Raw genomic sequence first — 19,963 nt, 5'->3', positions numbered from 1 at the left:
CTCCTTGTCCATCACCAACTCCCGGACTTCACTCAGATTCACGTCCATAGAGTCAGTGATGCCATCCAGCCATCTCATCCTCTGTCGTCCCCTTCTCCTCCTGCCCCCAATCCCTCCCAGCATCAGAGTCTTTTCCAATCAGTCAACTCTTCGCATGAGGTGGCCGAAGTACTGGAGTTGCAGCTTTAGCATCATTCCTTCCAAAGAAATCCCAGGGCTGATCTCCTTTAGAATGGACTGGTTGGATCTCCTAGCAGTCCAAGGGACTCTCAAGAGTCTTCTCCAACACCACAGTTCAAAAGCATCAATTCTTCCGCGCTCAGCCTTCTTCACAGTCCAACTCTCACATCCATACATGACCACTGGAAAAACCACAGCCTTGACTAGACGGACCTTTGTTGGCAAAGTAATGTCTCTGCTTTTCACTATGCTATCTAGGTTGGACATAACTTTCCTTCCAAGGAGTAAGCGTCTTTTAATTTCATGGCTGCAGTCACTATCTGCAGTGATTTTGGAGCCCCAAAAAATAAAGTCTGACACTGTTTCCACTGTTTCCCCATCTATTTCCACTGTTTGCCCATCTATTTCCCATGAAGTGATGGGACTGGATGCCATGATTTTCACTTTCTGAACGTTGAGCTTTAAGCCAACTTTTTTACTCTCCACTTTCACTTTCATCAAGAGGCTTTTTAGTTCTTCAGGCTTTTTAGTTCTTCCCTTTCTGCCATAAGTGTGGTGTCATCTGCATATCTGAGGCTATTGATATTTCTCCTGGCAATCTTGATTCCAGCTTGTGTTTCTTCCAGTCCAGTGTTTCTTATGATGTAGTCTGCATATAAGTTAAATAAGCAGGGTGACAATATACAGCCTTGACATACTCCCTTTCCTAATTGGAACCAGTCTGTTGTTCCATGTCCAGTTCTAACTGTTGCTTCCTGACCTGCATACAGATTTCTCAAGAGGCAGGTCAGGTGGTCTGTGATTTGTCATAGGGGTTGGATAGTTACACAAAAAGGAAATTTCCAGAAAAGATTTTGAAGATACTCCTATTCTCATCGCATTTAAGTGTGAGCTGTCTCTTAGTTGACAAATGCAATTGCCTTGTGTGTCATATCTTCATATCAACCTTGGATACTGCACTCCTAAAAGGACAATGCAGCTTAAATCCACATTGGACACAATCGTTTTCTTACTTTAAACATGGGAGAAGTGTTAGGAAATAGCAAATGCTCTAGTGCTTTTAAAAGACCCCAGAAAGAGATTAAAAGATATGAGCAAAACCCAGCTTTTATAGCCACTATATGAATTCAGCTGCTCTAAATTCTTAGAAATCGTAAAGCTGCTTAGACAAGGTGTTGCTTAAATGAAGGTGGATATTGGATGATGCCTCACTTGATTCATCAGCTATTACTGAGAGAATAAGTGAGATGGAAAATGGGCACAATTCAGCTTTTTCTATGCAGCATAATGGACCCAGAATTTGGCATCACTGTTTAACACGGGAAATGCATGACATTGGAGACAAGAAAGCCTTGACTTTTGCTCTAACTTCACCACTAATTTAAGAATGTGGTCTTGGGCAAATCAACCTCTGCTGCTGCTGCTAAGTCGCTTCAGTCATGTCTGACTCTGTGCGACCCCATAGACGGCAGCCCACCAGGCTGCCCCATCCCTGGGATTCTCCAGGCAAGAACACTGGAGTGGGTTGCCATTTCCTTCTCCAATGCATGAAAGTGAAAAGTGAAAGTGAAGTCGCTCAGTCATGTCTGACTCTTAGCAACCCCATGGACTGCAGCCCACCAGGCTCCTCCGTCCACGGGATTTGCCAGGCAAGAGTACTGGAGTGGGGTGCCATTGCCTTCTCCTAAGTCAACCTCTACAAATGTTAAATTTCTTATCAGCAGAATGTGACTCAATAAAATAATCAATTTGAAAATACTTTGCAAAAATAAAAGTATCAAAGAAATAATTCATCCAAAAGGTTGTGAACACCATTAAAATTTACCACTCGGAAGACCCCATGCAAATAAGACTTAATTGTGATTCACAGACATATTTACAGAAGTGGTATCACATTATGGAGGACCATAGGTCTAGTAAAGACAAAGAATGGTCACCATCCTATGCCTGAGGAAATCTGGATTTTCATAGGAAACAGAGTTCCTAGTAAAAAAAATCTCTCTAGATGGTATGGAGCTTAGCCAACAATATAGTCTAACTTTGAAGGGAGAGAACTATATCTTGAAAAGTCAAGAGACCTTTAGAGAAACCAACAAGACATACATTAATACAGGCATCAAGCTCCAGACAAAATTAAAGTTTTACAAAGCTGTGAAAAAGGCTCAAAAAGAAGAAATTCTTGCACGAGACAGAGTTCTTGAAAGTCATGGCTGGACAATTATGCAACTGACTGACCAACCTCTTTGGAAGACAGCTTTAGGGACCTGGGTTACTCTGGACTCTGAGACAGACTCACAAACAACATTAAGCAACTAAAATAGCTGCTTATTGATAGGGGAAATAGGGAATGTGACACGTGGCAGTTAGCAGCCTACTACTGATTCTATTACTGCTATAGCCAGAGAAACCAGCTGATGTGTCAGACATGTTAAAAAGTGAAAGTTTGCCACAGTGTACGTTTGCTGTAGCTTTCTCCCCAAGCTTCTATAATGATGCTTGTTACACAATAATAAGGACAAGGCAGGGGCTTAGGAATTTAATTTTCTACAGGGTCCTGTCAATTCAGCCATACACTGACCTATTCTCTAATGGAAATAGCCGGAGAAATACAAATATCAAGACTCTGAGAACATCAAAGGCCTTGCTGGAAAAGCCCCCACACAGAAAAAAGTGTGGGTGTGAATCCTTCCACTCTGGAAGGGTAAAAGCCTGAGCTGATGATGCTGGAAGACACACTCAAAGTCTTTAAAGAAGTGAAACAAGTATAACAGAGTTGACACACAGATTACCAAATAGCCTTTCCCTTAGAACTAATGCTAAATTTGTGGTTTTGATTTGAAAGGTACAGAGAGACATTACGCAGTTTTTAGTAAAAAAGAATAAAATAAAATAAGGAAAAGAGCATGATCATTTGTCTCTAATCTTTTCTAAAAGAAAAAGTTATTTGCCTATAATCTGGTTTTTTCTTTACTTTTTTTCCTCCTTAGGAACTGTAATGCTTGTTTTTACATTTTAGGAAGATGTTTCATATTCTTCAGAATATTGTCTAATGCATATCTAAAAAGTACTGAACCATTTTTCTCTGTTCTTTTTAAGTACAACTGTGTTCCTTAGAATGTATAACCTGGACTTCCCTGGTTGTCCAGTGGTTAAGACTCTGTACTTCCAGTAAGGGAGGCACTGGTTTATTCCATTATCAGGGAACTAAGATGCCACATGCCCTGTGGTGTGACCAACAAAAAAAAGTAAAAATTATGCTCACAGAATGTATAACCTTTCCTGCCTACCTACCCTCAACTTAATCTTAAATTTAAATATCTACATTTTAACCATGTTGTCAAAATTCAGTTTAAAGTCATGTTTCTTCTTCAAAATTGTTTATATCCACCTTTCTCAAGGCAGTAATCATCTTTTACCTGGCATTATACTTGTCTACCTATGAATTTTCTACTGCACATGTTTCCTTTGAGAAAGAATATAAATGATAAGAGTGTGGAGTTTGGAGTAAGAATATTCTGATTTCAAATCCTTGTTCTGTCTCAAACTGGAAGTAAGGGCTAAATAACTTAGAACAAATTATTTAACTTCTCTGACGTTCAATTTTCTACCTACAAAATGGTACCATCACTTCACAGGTAAGGCTTAAACGAAATCATGTGTCTGTGCATACTTTTTTTCTTTCTATATACCTGACAGTATCATAGGAGTTAGAGAAGTATCTGTCTACAGAATAGACAAAAATAAATAAGGTAGTAAAAATGGGGAAGTTGTAAGACATGGCTTGGAAAAGTATTTCCTCAAATTTTCCCAGTTTAAATTAGAAGTATATATCTATACCATCATTCAGGCAGTTAGTGCACTGTACTGAGTGCAAATGAACATAATCCCAAGTATCCTACCTGATCTAATGACTAAAAAATACTGATCTGGTATTATTTTATAACTATTATTGTTACACTCAGTGTCACAGGTGCTTTAGAGACTAAATCTAAATTTATTAAAGAGTGAAAACATAAAAACTAGAAACTTATGGATTGGTTTATACATGGCACTCTTTGAACGCTTTCGTGTTCAGTCACGTCTGACTCTTTTTGACCCCCATGGTATGTACCCCGCCAGGCTCCTCTGTCCATGGAATTTTTCAGGCAAGAATACTGGAGTGGGTTGACATTTCCTGCTCCTGGGAGTCTTCCTGACCCATGGATTGAACCTGCATCTCCTGCACTGAAGGTGGATTCTTCACCGCTGAGCCATCAGAGAAGCCGTATACATGGCACATATAAAGTCTACTATAAAACTAGCATCGATACCCTTGAATGTAAACTCATTTCTGAGTATTTGTTAGTCACAAGTTTTTTTGTAGTATTTTATTTTTTCATAAAGGTGCTCCAAGAATTGTAATGAATATCCCTCTTAGTAACTTTTATTGCTAGAGTTCTGGCGTCTGTATTGTAAGAGTTATGCTGGAGTCAGTTCAGTTCAGTTCAGTCGCTCAGTCGTGTCCGACTCTTCGTGACCCCATGAATCACAGCATGTCAGGCCTCCCTGTCCATCACCAATTCCCGGAGTTCACTCAAACTCACGTCCATCGAGTCAGTGATGCCATCCTGCCATCTCATCCTCTGTCGTCCCCTTCTCCTCCTGCCCCCAATCCCTCTCAGCATCAGAGTCTTTTCCAATGAGTCAACTCTTCGCATGAGGTGGCCAAAGTACTGGAATTTCAGCTTTAGCATCATTCCTTCCAAAGAAATCCCAGGGCTGATCTCCTTCAGAATGGACTGGTTGGATCTCCTTGTAGTCCAAGGGACTCTCAAGAGTCTTCTCCAACACCACAGTTCAAAAGCATCAATTCTTCAGCGTTCAGCCTTCTTCACAGTCCAACTCTCACATCCATACGTGACCACAGGAAAAACCATAGCCTTGACTAGATGGACCTTTGTTGGCAAAGTAATGTCTCTGCTTTTCAATATGCTATCTAGGTTGGTCATAATTTTTCTTCCCAGGAGTAAGCGTCTTTTAATTTCATGGCTGCAGTCACCATCTGTTGCAGTCACCATATGTTGGAGTAACTGAGCCCAAATACCCCTATTCTGACAATTGCTCTCAATCCACAAGACATACACACATACATGCATACACATTCCATGGCTCATCATGGCCTTCTGGACTGCTTATTACCCTGTCTTTCTCACTCCCAGCCACAATAATTAGGCCAGTACTGGTACACCTCAAGCTAGCCATATTATCTTTCTCCTAAAAAATATACAAATGGTATCCATAAATTCCAGTTAGTAAGCTTCCTATAAACAAGCCTGGGGATTACTATTGTTATGCTAATTTTCCCCCTTAAAGAAATACAAGTAATCGTTCAACAGATAGAAAGAAATGAAATGGGCATGAAGAGGGAGAAAGACTAATATAGCTCAAATGGCCCCTGAGAGACTGAGAGGAAGAAAAAAACATCCCTGATTCTGGCAACATTCCAACTCTCATTATATTCCCTTAATGCCCATAAAAAATAATAAAGGAGCAAAAATAAATTTGTAAAAAAAATGACTAATACCCTACCCCCACACACACAGCTAGCAGTAGTAGTACTCTTGTATGCAAATCCTTTTCTGAGTATTTGTTAAACACCACACTATTAAAAAAAAGTACAACAGACATTAAGAGATGTAAACAGACACAAGAAACATTAAAATTAAAACAGCATAAAACAGTGCCCCAAACTCAGTATTTTATGTATTCTAATTTTAATACCTCTCTAGCTGATTGTGTAAGAAGTAATCTATCACATTGTATGCATTAGCTCAGTCATCGTGGAGATAAAAAGGTAAAGCCATCCTGGAACAGGAAACCAATATTCTTCCTGTTTAATCAACAAATCTAAAAATTTATTCTTTTCAACTATTTACTCTTGTTCTTGTCCACCACAACATGGTGCTCCACATGTTCCGCACAGTTTTATGACAAAGAGAAATTTTTCATGAGCCATTTTTGTATCCCCACCCCCTTAAAGAAAGAGGGAGGAAAAACTGTTTCATACAGAAGGCGTTAGTTGTATGAATTAGAACTGCCACCTAAGTGTGGGCTAATGTAACCAAGAGGGATTTCACCTAAATCCATTCAGTCAGTTTATGGGGGTTTAAAGAAATTCCAAAGAGTCATCAGAAGAGGAAAAATAAAGGTAATGCTTTTTGCCACACAGGTAGAATCTTTGAAAGTATGTGTAATATGTAAAACATTTTGACACCCCCATCATATTTTTCCAGAATTAAAAGTATAAATTGCTTCTCTTGTTCTAGAACTTCCTATCTGCCTCTCTAATCACTACTCACAGTAACCTCAACTCCTGCCACAATGTACAAGATACAACTCTTGTCTTGCATTGCACTAACTCTTGCACTCGTTGCAAACGGTGCACCTACTTCAAGCTCTACGGGGAACACAATGAAAGAAGTGAAGTCATTGCTGCTGGATTTACAGTTGCTTTTGGAGAAAGTTAAAGTAAGTTTATTTTCTTTCTTACTCAAATTATTACAGTTAATTTTTCTAACTAGAGTCTGCTTTTTAAATAACAACCTGTTATGCTTTCTCAGAATCCTGAGAACCTCAAGCTCTCCAGGATGCATACATTTGACTTTTACGTGCCCAAGGTTAACGTAAGTACAACTTTCTATGTTCAATTTAATTTTAAGAAAACTGAAAGTAATGTGAAAATTTACACACTAACTGGATTAATAGCACTTCATCTGAGGAGAAGAAATAGTAACTTCAGTATCTTTTTAAAAAGAATCTCAAGTTTGATAATGGGCTTCTGAAAAATGGCTTTGCAGTTTTTTTAAAATATATACTTATGTATATTTTGGGGTAGAGGAAATGGGAAAAAAGGAATAATATTCTCACTTTATTGCTGCATATTTAATTTAAATATTTAATTTAATATTTAAAAAGATTGTGTTGACTTACTTTTTTATTTAAAAATATAAAACTCTGGAGATACTTGAGCATATCACTTTACCATTCAAATTAGCAAAACTGATTTCAGAGGGCCCATCTGAAAAAATCCTTTATTGTTTTAGGAAGGATTCTTAAGGATCTTCCTTCAAGAGGCAGTATAGCATTAATCCATAGCACAGATCCTAGGACAGATTATTTAACCTGAAATCTCAGCTCTGCCATGTCCAAGCTTTTGTAACCTTGAGCAAGTTACCTATTCTCTTTGTGACACAGTATCTTATGTAAATGATAATTGTATATACTTCATACACTTTTGTGAGAATTAATGAATAAATGTAAAGTACTCAGAATAGTGCCTGGCATACGAGAAATGCCATATAAGGAGTAACAATTAGAAGTAATAATAAGGACAAAATTCTTCCTGGAGAGTATAGAGTAAAAACTGGGACTTACACATCTTTTATGCAAATAAACCTAGACACTTCTGGTGCTATATGACTTATATTCCAAGACTAAAAGTTCCATTTGGTTGTCTGGGGTTTCAGACAGATAAGCATCATCCAAGCTCCTAGAGATACACTAGGTGTGTCAAGTTTCCTAGTTGTTATGCCAGTCAAAGGTAATGGCCAAGACTCTGATCCTAAAATGCGCTTGTCCTTGGGTGAATAGCCCATAATAAAACTGTGTTTTAAGGGTCAACTTTGAGGACATTAGATATCAAACCACCCTTTGAGACTTCCCTGATGGCTCAGAAGGTAAAGAATCTGCCTGTAATGCAGGAGATCTAGGTTCAATCCCTGGGTCAGGAAGATCCCTTGGATAAGGGCATGGCAACCCACTCCAGTTATTCTTGCCTGGAGAATCCCATGGACACTGGGGCCTGAGGGGCTACGGTCCATGGGGTTGCAAAGAGACATGACTGAGCAACTAACACTTTCACTTTCTTCACCCTTTTTTTTCAAACTACCCTTTTAAAAGATGAAAAGGAAATACAGATGCTCCTCCAACTTAATCAGAGTCACATAACTCTTACTTCCAGTAGCATAAAGACACTAGACTATTCTGAGGGAAAGAGCTCCAAGTTCATGTCAAAAACTTAAGCCTTAAACTTGTTAATTTTTAGTAGCAAGTTGAAAGAGCATTAGATGAAAATGTCATAAGATGTACGTGGTGTATTCCTACCTCTCTCTCTAAAAGTGAGGTAACAGATTATGTGCAGGGTGGTAGAATTCTTTGAAATTTAACAGTTTCTAAATGACAACACAAAATCTATCTGAAACTAAAAGTAATGTGATAAACTCCATTCATTTCTCCATTTTACAACTATTCCATGTTTGCAAAAGAATTTAAAAGAGGTGCAAAAACATTTAATTCAAAAGTTGTTATGATAATGTTATAAAGAAAAAGAACTGACATCTAATTCGGGCTCCTGGATAATCCCACGGGCAGAGGAGCCTGGTGGGTTATGGTCCATAGGATCGCAAAGAGTCAGACGTAACTGAGCACACACACATACACACCACCTGGTCATGTGGCCTTGGGGAAGACACTTAAACTCTGAGATTTAGTTTCCTTATTTGTAACATGGTGATAACACAGTGTATTACGTATGTCAAAAGGTGGCTGCGAGACTTAAATGGACTTATTTAGGACAAAACACTTTGAAATTATAATATACCATAGAAATATGAAATATTATCATTATATATATGAGTATGTATATGTGTGTACTTGTGTGTGTACATGTCTGAATCAGGGAGCCTATCCAAAAATCCTTCAAATACTGTAAGCTTTTATTTGATTGAGATGTTATGTTTAACAATGCATCTTACTATAATTTTTATAGAAAAATAAAAAATTAAGATGCAGTTTTATGGGCCTTGCTATATCAAGCCATTACTAAGTAGTTACAATTAACTAATCTATAAAATGTTGCGATTGTGACAGATTGCATCCAAGAGCTCCCTCTGTCCCTAACATTCTATATGATTCATAACTCTTACATTATTAAAACATTAGAATCATAGAATGTGAACCTACACTTCCAAATTATGACTACTCTTGGCTCTAATAATTTCTACACAGACTGGAAAAGAATTCAACCTATATTGGTAATTTGCATTTGGGTGCAGAAATGTTGCCTTTTTTGCAAAGCCAAATTAAGCTGAAATTAATGACTTATTATTTGTTAACTAACAGTTAATGCTAACTATGGGCAGCTAAACTCTAATTTTTCCAGTTTTATAATGTAAACTATATTGATCCATCTTTATAGTAATGCTGAGAAACAGAGAATTGGTACAAACTATATACTGTCTCTATTAATAAAATAAATTTTGATATTAATTTCTGATTCTGACCTTTAGTCAGGGAAAATTGATCTGATAATTATTTTTACTACTATTCAAGGCTACAGAATTGAAACATCTTAAGTGTTTACTAGAAGAACTCAAACTTCTAGAGGAAGTGCTAAATTTAGCTCCAAGCAAAAACCTGAACCCCAGAGAGATCAAGGATTCAATGGACAATATCAAGAGAATCGTTTTGGAACTACAGGTAAAATATTACTATATTTGTTCTCCTGGAAATAAAATAAATGGAAGGGCATTTTAACATTGTGTAACATTTGGTATTTGTGAAGTACTCATGCATTTAAATTCCATTATGAATATAAGTCATTTTTATGTTAGGTGACAAATTGTGGATCTGGGAAGTGTAAGCTAGAGGGCCTCTATCTACCATCCACTCAGGGACAAGCCCCTACCAATGCACTTTGTCACCCCTCACATTAACACAAAACTGGGATTGGGAGAAGATACTGAATTGAATTTCAAAGAAAGGAGACAGGTGTCATTATATACAGTAAGTCCTCTACATATGAATCTTTAAGTTGTGGACTTTCAAAGATGTGAATGTGCATTCACATGTCCAATCATAAAAGTTAGTGCACGTGTCTGGCATACACTGTCACTTTCCTGCATCCTCTACAAGTGATGTGCTTTGTGTACTTTATTGTGTAGTACTGTATAGAGTACAGTAGTAGTGGGTATTTTTGTTTCAAGCCCAGGATGTCTAGAAGCAAGTATAAAAGCAGCAGTATATAGCTGACTGTGTTAAGTTGGGTACCTAGGCTAACTCTGTAGGACTTACAAACAAAATTCAACTTACAAAACCCGCTTTTGGAACAGAACTCATTTGGATGTAGGGGACCTACTATATTTTTAAATTTTTTTCAGATCATCTTCCAGAATAGCTAATTCTGATTACCCAAAATACTTTTTAAATGGGGTTTTCCTATCATTTGGTAGAAGAACTAAGTGATTTGTTTAAAAAAATGGCAACCAGTAAAATGGCCAATGGACCAGATAATTAACTTTTTATTTAGAGGTAATACTCACTTTCAGGACCTTAAGAATTTTAAACACATAGGAAGCATGAAATATACAAGGAACTTGGGTGATGTGAGAGATTCATGGCTCTCTTTCCTCATCCATCTGTCAAAGTACAAAATTCATTAATTAATAGACATCCTAAAGGATAAAAAGCACAAGTTAAATTACAGCTTATATGTCACTATCTGGATATCATAACATACACTAATTTAGGCACATAATTTTGGTCATTTGAAGAAAATGTGAATGTTAATATGTTTAATATACTTGAAAATAAAGGCCATAACTCTATAAGACTTGAACTGAAAATAATTGTATATAAGGTAAACTACTTTGAACTAAAACAAAATTAAAATGTTTTCTTTTATAGGGATCTGAAACAAGATTCACATGTGAATATGATGATGCAACAGTAAACGCTGTAGAATTTCTGAACAAATGGATTACCTTTTGTCAAAGCATCTACTCAACAATGACTTGATAACTAAGTGCCTCTCATTTTAAACTATCAGGCTTTCTATTTATTTAAATATTTAAAATTTATATTTATTTTTTGATATATGTTTTCCTACCTTTTGTAACTGTTAGTCTTAAGATGATAAATATGGATCTTTTAAGATTCTTTTTGTAAGCCCTACGGGCTCTAAAAAATTCAGTTAAATTATTTATCCTGAAGTATTTATTTGTATATTGAATTTTTAAATATAATGTCTATGCAGGTCATTGACTAAAATTATTTAATAAAGTTGATGAATAAAAACAAACTCAGATATTTGTCATTCTGGGAATAGCACAGAATAAGGAAGGTCCTGTAATATGGCCACAGGTATATACTGTAAAAATTTCCCCAAGCAATTTTGGAAGAGATATTCATGTGGGAGCCCATTCACTAAAGAATGGGAATTATTGAGATATTCTGGCAAGTTATTAGATAATGACCCTAAAGGATCCTGTAATTCTGAAACTCCAATGTGAGTCATCAGTCAGAATGGGGACTTAGCCTGGTGAAATATTAGCTTGAGTCCTTCTCCGAAGGGCTCAAAGGGATCACAAAGCCTCCTAGCACATCTCCATAGCACTATTCCAGGGAGAACAGTTGACTGACAGTCTCTAGCTACCGCCATTTGCATTTAAATTACATTGGCAACAGAACATCTTAACTGTCTCATCCCAGGGATCTATCAATTTTACTGCTCTCTGTCCTCATTAGTCTGGAGAGTACTTGATCATCTTACTATTTCAAAGAATACCATGCTGGTCAATGACTTTGGTGCTGTTAACTGGATTTGTTGGCAAGAAACAGGTAGGAGTAGTACACGAATAAGGCAAATGTGGGGTAGAAGAAGGGCAACAAGTTCAGGGATGTGTCACAAAAATGAAGTTTCTAAGGGTCCAGCAGTGTCTTGAACGTTAGGAGTTTCCTTTAAAGTGGAGGACAAGATTCTGTGTCTTGAAAGGCCAACTGCAAAGAAGTACAAAGCTTGGTGGGCCTCTGGAATTTGAAAGTGTGCTATATACACTATACTGACCCATTTTGAAGGGTAACTCTATAAGGCTGTCAGTTTTCAGTAAAGCCCCCAGCAACAAAGGGCTATATTGCAGGTCCAGGCCTCAATTCAAGTTCCTCAGCCACATGAGATATATGACCCAGAAGACCCAGTGGTATTCAAAGTGTTTGTGATAGAGCTGTTGTTAAAAGACTCTAGAAATTCCCTGAAAGATAATGACCACACAGTTCTATAGTTTTTAGAAAGACCACACCCTACTCTGGAGATAATTCCCCATTTAAAAGCAAAATCTTGGTAAAGACCAATGTCTGACCACAGGACACCAAAGGATTCTGCAACCTGAACTGCCCATCATGAACTACTTATTAACTGATGAACTGAAACATTTAACATTGGGCAACACAGCAGCATTTCACTATAAAATGCAAGTGAGTAGGCCTAAAGAGATCCAAGAGGGACAAGTCAACTTCATAAAGAGGCAGTTTAGATTCTCACAGTATCTGGTTTAACCCCTCTCCCTTAGCCCACTCCTGTGGCTTCTTGGGGGAGTTCTACAAGAGAGAAAAGAGGGGGAGGAGCTAAGATGGCAGAGGAGTAGGACGGGGAGAACACTTTCTCCCCCACAAATTCATCAAAAGAACATTTAAACGCCGAGTAAATTCCACAAAACAACTTCTGAATGCCGGCAGAGGACATCAAGCACCCAGAAAAGCAACCCAAGTCTTCGAAAGGAGGTAGGAAAAAATATAAAAGACAAAAAAAGAGACAAAAGAGGGACGCAAATGCTAATAACCCAATAATAGTGGGAGACTTTAATACCCCACTCACAACTATGGATAGATCAACTAAACAGAAAATTAACAAGGAAACACAAACTTTAAACAATACAATAGACCAGTTAGACCTAATTGATATCTATAGGATATTTCATCCCAAAACAATGAATTTAACCTTTTTCTCAAGCGCACACGGAATCTTCTCCAGGATAGATCACGTCCTGGGCCATAAATCTAGCCTTGGTAAATTCAAAAAAATTGAAATCTTTCCAAGCATCTTCTCTGACCACAATGTAGTAAGATTAGATCTCAATTACAGAAGAAAAACTATTAAAAATTCCAACATATGGAGGCTGAACAACACGCTGCTGAATAACCAACAAATCACAGAAGAAATCAAAAAAGAAATCAAAATTTGCATAGAAACGAATGAAAATGAAAACACAACAACCCAAAACCTGTGGGACACTGTAAAAGCAGTCCTAAGGGGAAAGTTCATAGCAATACAGGCATACCTCAAGAAACAAGAAAAAAGTCAAATAAACAACCTAACTCTACACCTAAAGCAACTAGAAAAGGAAGAAATGAAGAACCCCAGGGTTAGTAGAAGGAAAGAAATCTTAAAAATTTGGGCAGAAAAAAATGCAAAAGAAACAAAAGAGACCATAGCAAAAATCAACAAAGCCAAAAGCTGGTTCTTTGAAAGGATAAATAAAATTGACAAACCATTAGCCAGACTCATCAAGAAACAAAGGGAGAAAAATCAAATCAATAAAATTAGAAATGAAAATGGAGAGATCACAACAGACAACACAGAAATACAAAGGATCATAAGAGACTACTATCAACAATTATATGCCAATAAAATGGATAACGTGGAAGAAATGGACAAATTCTTAGAAAAGTACAACTTTCCAAAACTGGACCAGGAAGAAATAGAAGATCTTAACAGACCCATTACAAGCACGGAAATTGAAACTGTAATCAAAAATCTTCCAGCAAACAAAAGCCCAGGTCCAGACGGCTTCACAGCTGAATTCTACCAAAAATTTAGAGAAGAGCTAACACCTATCCTACTCAAACTCTTCCAGAAAATTGCAGAGGAAGGTAAACTTCCAAACTCATTCTATGAGGCCACCATCACCCTAATACCAAAACCTGACAAAGATCCCACAAAAAAAAAAACTACAGGCCAATATCACTGATGAACATAGATGCAAAAATCCTTAACAAAATTCTAGCAATCAGAATCCAACAACACATTAAAAAGATCATACACCATGACCAAGTGGGCTTTATCCCAGGGATGCAAGGATCCTTCAATATCCACAAATCAATCAACGTAATACACCACATTAACAAATTGAAAAATAAAAACCATATGATTATCTCAATAGATGCAGAGAAAGCCTTTGACAAAATTCAACATCCATTTATGATAAAAACTCTCCAGAAAGCAGGAATAGAAGGAACATACCTCAACATAATAAAAGCTATATATGACAAACCCACAGCAAACATTATCCTCAATGGTGAAAAATTGAAAGCGTTTCCTCTAAAGTCAGGAACAAGACAAGGGTGCCCACTTTCACCATTACTATTCAACATAGTTTTGGAAGTTTGGGCCACAGCAATCAGAGCAGAAAAAGAAATAAAAGGAATCCAGGTTGGAAAAGAAGTAAAACTCTCACTGTTTGCAGATGACATGATCCTAAAGACTCCACTAGAAAATTACTAGAACTAATCAATGATTATAGTAAAGTTGCAGGATATAAAATCAACACACAGAAATCCCTTGCATTCCTATACACTAATAATGAGAAAACAGAAAGAGAAAATAAGGAAACAATTCCATTCACTATTGCAACGGAAAGAATAAAATACTTAGGAATATATCTACCTAAAGAAACTAAAGACCTATATATAGAAAACTATAAAACACTGGTGAAAGAAATCAAAGAGGACACTAATAGATGGAGAAATATACCATGTTCATGGATTGGAAGAATCAATATAGTGAAAATGAGTATACTACCCAAAGCAATTTATAGATTCAATGCAATCCCTATCAAGCTACCAACAGTATTCTTCACAGAGCTGGAACAAATAATTTCACAATTTGTATGGAAATACAAAAAACCTCGAATAGCCAAAGCTATCTTGAGAAAGAAGAATGGAACTGGAGGAATCAACCTACCTGACTTCAGGCTCTACTACAAAGCCACAGCCATCAAGACAGTATGGTACTGGCACAAAGACAGAAATATAGATCAATGGAACAAAATAGAAAGCCCAGAGATAAATCCACGCACCTATGGACACCTTATCTTTGACAAAGGAGGCAAGAATATACAATGGATTAAAGACAATCTCTTTAACAAGTGGTGCTGGGAAATCTGGTCAACCACTTGTAAAAGAATGAAACTAGAACACTTTCTAACACCATACACAAAAATAAACTCAAAATGGATTAAAGATCTAAACATAAGACCAGAAACTATAAAACTCCTAGAGGAGAACATAGGCAAAACACTCTCTGACATACATCACAGCAGGATCCTCTATGACCCACCTCCCAGAATATTGGAAATAAAAGCAAAAATAAACAAATGGGACCTAATTAAACTTAAAAGCTTCTGCACAACAAAGGAAACTATAAGCAAGGTGAAAAGACAGCCTTCAGAATGGGAGAAAATAATAGCAAATGAACCAACTGACAAACAACTAATCTCAAAAATACACAAGCAACTCCTACAGCTCAATTCCAGAAAAATAAATGACCCAGTCAAAACATGGGCCAAAGAACTAAATAGACATTTCTCCAAAGAAGACATACAGATGGTTAACAAACACATGAAAAGATGCTCAACATCACTCATTATGAGAGAAATGCAAATCAAAACCACTATGAGGTACCATTTCACACCAGTCAGAATGGCTGCGATCCAAAAGTCTACAAGCAATAAATGCTGGAGAGGGTGTGGAGAAAAGGGAACCCTCTTACACTGTTGGTGGGAATGCAAACTAGTACAGCCACTATGGAGAACAGTGTGGAGATTCCTTAAAAAACTGGAAATAGAACTGCCTTATGACCCAGCAATCCCACTGCTGGGCATACACACTGAGGAAACCAGAAGGGAAAGGGACACATGTACCCCAGTGTTCATCGCAGCACTGTTTATAATAGCCAGGACATGGAAGCAACCTAGATGTCCATCAGCAGATGAATGGATAAGAAAGCTGTGGTACATATACACAATGGAGTATTACTCAGCCATTAAAAAGAATACATTTGAATCAGTTCTAATGAGGTAGATGAAACTGGAGCCTATTATACAGAGTGAAGTAAGCCAGAAAGAAAAACACCAATACAGTATACTAATGCATATATATGGAATTTAGAAGGATGATAACAATAACCCTGTATATGAGATAGCAAAAGAGACACTGATGTATAGAACAGTCTTATGGACTCTGTGGGAGAGGGAGAGGGTGGGATGATTTGGGAGAATGGCATTGAAACATGTAGAATATCATGTATGAAACAAGTCGCCAGTCCAGGTTCGATGCATGATACTGGATGCTTGGGGCTGGTGCACTGGGATGACCCAGAGGGATGGTATGGGGAGGGAGGAGGGAGGAGGGTTCACAATGGGGAATACATGTATACCTGTGGTGGATTCATTACGATATTTGGCAAAACCAGTACAATATTGTAAAGTTTAAAAATAAAAGAAAATTAAAAAAAAAAAAAAAATTAAAAAAAGAGAGAAAGAGAAAAGAGCATGGTTCACAAACAGATCTGTACTGGATGCTGGTGTCAGCCAGAATGGATGATCCCAGAAGAATAACCCTATTCAAACTTGGTTGCCCGTTTCATGTTTAAGGAGAAATGGACAGAGGTTTGGATCTAGAATAGACTGACTTGTGGAAAGTGATGAATGAGACTGCCAGATGACTGGGGATATGAAGAAAAAATGTAAAATTAGTGACAAGAAGTTATGGAGAAGAGGTATGTAATGGCTCTCTTTGAATGGGCAGAGGATCTGAAGATATTAATGAAGGCTTTCATTATTCAGGTGGACAAGATGACCCTTTCTGAGGATGTCAGCCAGTTTCTTTCCTTGGCCAATCCAGTGCTTATTCAATGGGTCCACAAACAAAATTCTATGGTAACAAGTATGGATATAAAAAAAGAGCTCAATAACATGGTTGTTCACTTAAAAATGCTAACCCGGCTACTGTCACTGTGAATACTTAAGCTCCCCAATGCAAAGTCAATGCTGAGTTTTCAGTATAGCACCATTCCCTAAAAGAATCAGTTGGGATTGATTATACTGGACCTCTCCTACCATGGCATGAACAGTATTTTGTCATCAAAAGGACAGATTGATGTTTCAAACACAGATTTTCTTTCTTTTTTGCCTCAAGTGTTCTACAGCACCACTGTTAGATTTACAAAATGTCTTATCCATCACAACACTACCTCCAACCAAATCATATAGTATGGCAAAAGAAGTGTGGCAATAGGATCAAGCCCATGGATTTCACTGCTCTCTCTACAGGCTCTATTATTCAGAAGCAGCTGGCTTGGTTAGACAGAGAAATGCCTTGTTGAAGATTCAGTTAGGGCATCTACTTGGAAACAATATTGTGAGGATCAAATGAAGAATGCTCTATTAGTGTTAAATCAGCAGCCAATATATTGTACAGTCTCCCCCAGAGCCAGAGAACATAGGTCTAGGAATAAAAAAGTACAAGTAAAAGCAGTCCATCTCATCATTATACTAAATGACTCACGTGAAAAAAATTTTCTTTACCTCCCATTAATGAAATCTTAGCTTAGTTGATTTTATGGTCCTACTGCTTAAAAGGGCAGGAATATTAACTTTTATCAGAAAACTGATTAAATGGGAGCTGAGGCTACCTTTTGGACATTTAGGGGCTTTTCATGCAGTTGAACCAACAGGTACATATTGTATTAGTAGAGTAACTGATTTGATGACAAGAGGAAATCAATTTCCCACTATACAACAAAGGCAGCTGCTACATAATAGGTAACACTATTTGGAACCCTGGAAGCTCAGTGGGGCAGCACCTAACTTCCTCTTCCCAATTGTATTGGTCAGTGGAAAACGGTACCGATCCCCAAAATGCAAGAATACCAAAGACTTGGATTTCACAGAATAGAGAATTTGGAGTTTACCACTAGGTAAAGAATTCTAGGACACTGACAGTGGAGAAGGACATGCACTCATCTTCTGTGAGAACTCCAAAACTGCAACTCACTGCTGAACAACCATCAACAGGAGAATGTTGGACCCCACCAAAAAAGGTACCCCATGTCCAAGGGCAAAGGAGAAGCCCCAATAGGATTCTAAGAGGTGGAAAATCATGTTTAGAATGAAAACCCCATACCCGCCAGAGATGCTCGGAGGGCTCAAACAAAACCTTGTGCGCACCAGGACTCAGAGATCCCACAAAGGCTGAGCCAGACCTGCCTTTGAGTGTTTGAGTATCTCCTGTGGTGGCATGGATCAGCCACCAGTGGCCTGCTGCAGGGACAGGGGCTCTCTGGCTGCAGCAGACCTGGAAGGAACGCCATGTGGTCTAAGTCCCCTTGGAGGAGGTGGCCATTAACCCCACCATAGAGCCACTGAGCAGATGACCTACAGACTGGAGAACAATTATACCAAAGAAGTTCTCACACTGTTAAGAAAGTTCTAGGAGCCACAATAGATTTCCCAACCTGGGTATCCAGCAAAGGGACTGAAAAACCCCAGGGAATTTGACTTTGGAGGCCAGTGGGATTTGATTACAGAACTTCCACGCAACTGGGGAAACAGATTTTGGAGGGTGAAAATGAAACCTTGTGTACACTAGGACCCAGGAGAAAGGAGTGGTGACCTCATAAGAGACTGAGCCAGACTTGCCTGTGAGCTTCCAGGAATCTGCAGCAGAGGCATGGATCAGTAGTGGCCTGCCACGGGGTCAGAGGCACTGAATACAACAGTGCTAGCATAAATCTTTTTGAAGGCAATCCCATAGTTTGGCTTTACCCCATCAACAAAAAATTGGATTAAAGATTTACTGAGCATGGTCCTGCCCATTAGCACAAGACCCAGATTCCTCCCATCAGGGAGCTTCCACAAGGCTCTTACCCTTATGCATCAGAGGGCAGACAGAATGAAAACCACAATCAGAGAAAACTAACCAAACTGATCACATGGATCACAGCCTTGTCTAACTTAATGAAACTATGAGCCATGCTGTGTAGGGCCACCCAAGATGGACGGGTCATGATGGAGAGTTCTGACAAAAACGTGGTCCACTGGAGAAGGGAATGGCAAATAACTTCAGTATTGTTGCCTTGAGAACCCCATGAACAGTCTGGCAAGGCAAAAAGATATGACACTGAAAGATGAACTCCCCAGGTTGGTAGGTGCTCAATATACTAGAGAAGAATGAAGAAATAGCTTCAAAAAGAATGAAGAGACAGAGCCAAAGCAAAAACAACACGTAGCTGTGGAAGTGACTGGTGATGGAGGTAAAGTCTGATGCTGTAAAGAACAATAGGGCATTGGAACCTGGACTGTTAGGTCCATAAATCACGGTAAATTGGAAGTGGTCAAACAGCAGATGGCAAGAGTGAACATCAACATTTTAGGAATCAGTGAACTAAAATGGACTGGAATGGGCAAATTTAATTCAGATGATCATTATATATACTACTGTGGGCAAGAATCCCTTAGAAGAAATGGAGTAGCTCTCATAGTCAATACAAGAGTCTGAAATGCAGTATTTGGGTGCAATCTCAAAAATGACAGAATGATTTCTGTTTGTTTGCAAGGCAAACCATTCAATATCACAGTAACCCAAGTCTATGCCCCAATCACTGATGCCAAACAAGCTGAAGTTGAATGCTTTTATGATGACCTACAAGACCTTCTTGGAAGAAAAGCTATGACCAACCTAGACATATTAAAAAGCAGAGACGTTACTTTGCCGACAAAGGTCCATCTAGTCAAAGCTGTGGCTTTTCCAGTAGTCACGTACGGCTGTGAGAGTTGGACTATAAAAGCTGAGTACTGAAGAATTGATGCTTTTGAACTGTGGTGTTGGAGAAGACTCTTGAGAGTCTCTTGGA

The 19,963-nt window shown here is 38.1% G+C and overlaps 2 protein-coding genes across 3 annotated transcripts in view; one reads left to right on the top strand and one right to left on the bottom strand.

Moving 5' to 3' along the window:
• The first annotated feature begins 6,540 nt into the window (after nt 1-6,540).
• Nucleotides 6,541-11,182, top strand: IL2 (interleukin 2). The gene is made up of 4 exons (XM_005908339.3): nt 6,541-6,687; nt 6,780-6,842; nt 9,550-9,696; nt 10,903-11,182. The coding sequence occupies exons 1-4, from the start codon at nt 6,541-6,543 to the stop codon at nt 11,011-11,013; spliced, it is 468 nt and encodes a 155-aa protein (XP_005908401.1). The 3' UTR covers nt 11,014-11,182.
• The window catches only part of ADAD1 (adenosine deaminase domain containing 1), an 87,628-nt gene continuing 78,171 nt past the window's right edge, over nt 10,507-19,963 (bottom strand). For both annotated transcript variants that reach the window (XM_070385611.1, XM_070385612.1), the window contains one exon: nt 10,507-10,634. In XM_070385611.1, the coding sequence (XP_070241712.1) occupies nt 10,627-10,634 (8 nt within the window). In that variant the 3' untranslated portion in view covers nt 10,507-10,626. The remainder of the gene's footprint in view (nt 10,635-19,963) is intronic.

The sequence above is a fragment of the Bos mutus genome, chromosome 17 (assembly GCF_027580195.1).
Source record: "Bos mutus isolate GX-2022 chromosome 17, NWIPB_WYAK_1.1, whole genome shotgun sequence".
Classification (NCBI taxonomy): Eukaryota; Metazoa; Chordata; class Mammalia; order Artiodactyla; family Bovidae; genus Bos; species Bos mutus.
This window is presented reverse-complemented; position numbering and strand designations above follow the sequence as displayed.